This window comes from Rhagoletis zephyria, unplaced genomic scaffold (assembly GCF_001687245.7).
Source record: "Rhagoletis zephyria isolate East Lansing unplaced genomic scaffold, Rhagoletis_zephyria_1.1 Rzeph_scaffold_06724, whole genome shotgun sequence".
Lineage (NCBI taxonomy): Eukaryota > Metazoa > Arthropoda > Insecta > Diptera > Tephritidae > Rhagoletis > Rhagoletis zephyria.
The window spans coordinates 20192-24708 of NW_016163807.1; the positions used below are offsets into that span (position 1 = coordinate 20192).

Genomic DNA, 4517 nt, shown 5'->3' on the forward strand with positions numbered 1-4517 from the left:
TTGACAGCCAGACAACGCTGACGCTTTTGTTTAGGTATGGCAGTTAGAGTGGTAATTTTTCGATAGTATCAATAGTGTTAAAAATTATCGAGAGTAGACCGAATCCCAAAACCATCGATAAAGCAGCAAAATATCGCAGTGAGCGAACTAATATTAATGTTCTCATCAGTTCCTTCTTACGCTGTCCTTCCTAGCGACACTTTATGCATTTGCTATATCGCTTAAGTTTGACTCTTTCACTTGGATTACGACGGCAAACAAATAAACACGTTTTACTCTAATTAGAGTAATTTTTCTTAATACTCTGAATCTTTTTCATTTACCTGCAGTAATTAGGGTATTCGTATCGCAGCAATTAAATTATACATAACTATTTTTATAAAGTAAGTTGTAATCACAACACATAGTGTGGTATACTTTTTTTTACGCCTACTGGGTAAAAAATGTATTTTTAAGAAACAAAAAGTATTTGAATTCATTTGTTTTATAGTCATTTTGTTGGAAAACGAACAGTTATTATCATACAATTACTAGGTACCCCTTTATGTATAGCGACAAATCTGGCCTTTAATTTGGTAAAAGCCCCGTAGCTATAGAATATTACTTATTTGCGACAGATATGCCGAACAATTTCGATGCATCTCCATTTGTTTTCAACAAAAGCTTTCCTTCAAAGTTTTATGTAATTTGCAAACATAAGCGAAAGAAAGCATAAACGCGTTTAATAGACTCTCGGAATTTAAGTCCCGTGTAAATAGGCAACCATGGACCACGATTGAGAGAATACAAAGGTTGCGCCGATCTCGGACCGCTATTCTTCTCTTAACGAATTTGACAGAATCGTTGTTTGCATGACGTCACACTGGTGCAACATGTTTACGTTTTCCTTGCAACATTTTTTTATTTCAAACCACTTTTTGAAAAACGTACGCAAGTACAACTCTTGCTTTCAAATGACTTCGTTTGGAGCAACGAAAATTATATCTGAAGGCGGTTACATGCACATCGATCGTGTGATGCACTCCAATATCCAGTGCTGTTTCCCATGGAGAAGAAGGATATCATTTCAACATCAGGCAAGTCGACCCCAGCACAAGTGAGGCGACGACAAAGAAAGTGTCCTGCATGGATTATTATGCAAACCGCATTATGATTCGTGGAAATGAATCCAATCATATCTTAAAATGTCGTGAATTATTCCAACAGTTTATTGCGGACATGTACGCGAAAGTCGAAAGTGAACGTCTTGTTTTCATTCGCTTAAATCAAAAGAAGCTGCGCGTTGAAGAATACGTTCATTTACGTGATGCAGTTGCTATTGATGGAAACATTGCTGACATTGGACAAATGGTAATTTTACCTGTAACATATACAGGAAGCTCGCGACACATGCACGAATACGGGCAAGATGCTATGACGTACGTTCGAAAGTATGGACGACCAGACCTATTCATCACCTTCACTTGCACTCCATCGTGGAGTGAAATATCCGAATTGCTTTTTGCAGGCCAGAGCTCATCGCACAGACATGATCTTCTCGCTCGAATATTCAAGCAAAATCTAATAAGTCTTATGAATGTCATCACGAAGAATTTTGTTTTTGCTGGATGTACTCAATTGAATGGCAAAAGAGAGGCTTACCACGCGCTCACATTTTGATTTGGTTGAAGTGAAAAATTATACCTACACAAATTAATAGCGTTATATCAGCCGAGCTTCCAAATCAAGCTGAAGATCCCATTCTTTTTGAAATAAACAAGAAAAATATGATTCATGGGCCATGCGGTACTTTTAATCCTAATTCACCATGCATGCAAAACGGCAAATGCACAAAGCGATATCCACGTGAGTTGATTACTGAAACTCAAACTGGAGGTGATGGATATCCTCTGTATAGGCGAAGAAATCCCACTAATGGTGGATACACAACTACTATTAAGATGCGAAGTGTAGATATCGACATAGACAATAGATGGATCGTGCCATACTCGCCACTACTTTCAAAAATGTTTAATGCTCACATCAATGTTGAGTATTGTAATTCGGTAAAGTCCATAAAATATATTTGTAAATATGTTAACAAGGGCAGTGACATGGCAGTATTCGGATTAGCAAATCGAGTTGATGAGATCACGCAATATCAAACAGGGCGCTACATCAGCAGTAACGAAGCAGTATGGCGAATATTTGCATTCAATATTCACGAACGATATCCAACGGTTCAACATCTTGCTGTTCATTTGGAAAATGGTCAGCCGGTTTACTTCACCGAAGAAAATGCGCAAAATAGAGCAGAGCAACCACAAAACACAACACTGACTGCTTTTTTCGAATTGTGTACATCCGAAAATTTTGCTAAAACGTTGCTGTATCAAGATGTGCCCAAATATTATACTTGGAACACATCGACAAAAAAGTTCAACAGAAGAAAAAGAGGTGCAATTGTTCCAGAGCATCCTGGTATATATTCGTCCGATGCATTGGGACGTGTGTATACTGTTCATCCAAATAACGCCGAGTGCTATTATTTGCGGTTGTTGCTGCATACAATCAAAGGGCCGACATCATTCCTTGCATTGAAAACCATCGACGGAGTAGAATGCCAAACGTACAGAGAAGCGTGCTTTAAACTGGGCTTACTTGAGAATGATCAGAATTGGAACACAACTCTGACCGAAGCATCACTCACGTGCCATCCAAAGCAAATACGAACTTTGTTTGCGATAATTTTAACAACATGCGCACCATCGAATCCTCGACAACTGTGGGAAATGCATCGTGAAAGCCTCAGTGAAGATATTCTAAGACAAGCACGTGCAAGCGATCCAAGTCAGGAATATTCGGATGACATTTTCAATGAAGCTTTAATATTAATGGAGGACTTATGCATGTCAATCAACAACAAAGCTCTTTGTCAACTCGGTATGCCAGCACCGACACGAGATAGAAATGCTGTACAAGACAGAGACTTGATGCGAGAACAGCAGTTTGATGCAAATCAGCTTGAACGATTTGTGCAAACGCAAAAAGAGTTTTTAGTTGCTGATCAGAAAAAAGCTTATGACAAAATCATGCAACGTGTAACCAAAGGAGATGGCGGAATTATCTTCCTAGATGCTCCAGGAGGTACCGGGAAAACTTTCCTCATCAATTTAATATTGGCGTCAGTTCGAATGCGAAATGGGATTGCAGTAGCAGTAGCATCATCGGGGATTGCATCAACACTACTTGATGGAGGACGTACAGCGCATTCAGCACTTAAGCTTCCATTGAATTTGCACCAGACCGAAACACCTACATGCAACATCAGCAAAAACTCTGGTATGGCCATAGTCCTTAAAACGTGCAAAATTATAATTTGGGACGAATGCACCATGGCACATAAGAAATCGCTCGAAGCACTTGACCGAACTCTGCGAGATTTTCGTGGAAAAGACCAACCGATGGGAGGCGCTCTTATACTTCTTGCAGGTGATTTTCGTCAAACATTACCCGTTATACCACGATCAACGCCTGCAGACGAGCTGAACGCGTGCTTAAAGGCATCGCATCTGTGGAACTATGTCGAAAAAATTACGCTCACAACAAATATGCGAGTGCATTTGCTGCAAGATACGTCTGCCCAAATATTTTCAAAGCAACTTTTAGATATCGGAAACGGTAAAGTTCATATTGATCGCACAACAAATGAGATATCATTTCCGTCCAACTTTTGTCAAGTGCAGCAGAGCATTCAAGACGTCATCGACAGAGTATTTCCGAACTTAACGATCAACTACCGAAATCCGGAATGGCTCCGCGAACGTGCAATTTTAGCTCCGAAGAACGATGATGTTAGTAAATTAAACGGTCAAATTCAATTGAAAATTCCAGGAGAAGCAGTCGAATATAAATCGATTGATACAGTAATGGACAAAGATCAAGCTGTTAATTACCCAACTGAACTTCATAATTCTTTGGAGCCACCTGGAATGCCTCCTCATTCGTTGGCGTTAAAAGTTGGATCACCAGTGATGCTTATTCGGAACTTGAACGCGCCGAAACTGTGCAACGGAACCAGAGTGATAATAAAAAAATTAACACCGAATTTGATCGAGGCAACAATCATCAGCGGTAAATTCAAAGGCGAAGATGTGCTAATTCCACGTATACCGATGATTTCCAACGATTTACCGTTCGAATTCAAGCGGCTTCAATTCCCTTTGCGTCTTGCCTTTGCTATAACTATAAATAAAGCACAAGGGCAAATGCTTTTCACATGGCTAATTATACGTCGCCTGTTCACGAGTTGGGACACCACAAAATTTATATATTTACACACCAAATGAAAAAACTAAAAATATTGTTTATCCCTTAGCATTAAATAAGGTAACTAAAAAGGTATTCAATTTCAAATCTCTAAATACATGTGTTTTTCTTTGGCGTAGCAACGCGCGCCGGGTATTGCTAGTATATATATATATTTCATGATCCAATGATCGGATCTAAACCAGATTAGTATGGGACCACCTCTGAGA

General features: G+C 39.4%; 1 protein-coding gene across 1 annotated transcript; it reads left to right on the forward strand.

The window, feature by feature from the left end:
* Nucleotides 1-1045: 1045 nt before the first annotated feature.
* LOC108373467 (uncharacterized) lies at nucleotides 1046-4287 on the forward strand (the record flags this gene model as incomplete). Its single annotated transcript, XM_017629363.1, has 3 exons — nucleotides 1046-1096; nucleotides 1207-1418; nucleotides 1700-4287. Coding segments are annotated over exons 1-3 (2851 nt in total), but the record flags the coding sequence as incomplete, so codon positions are not given.
* Nucleotides 4288-4517: the final 230 nt, after the last annotated feature.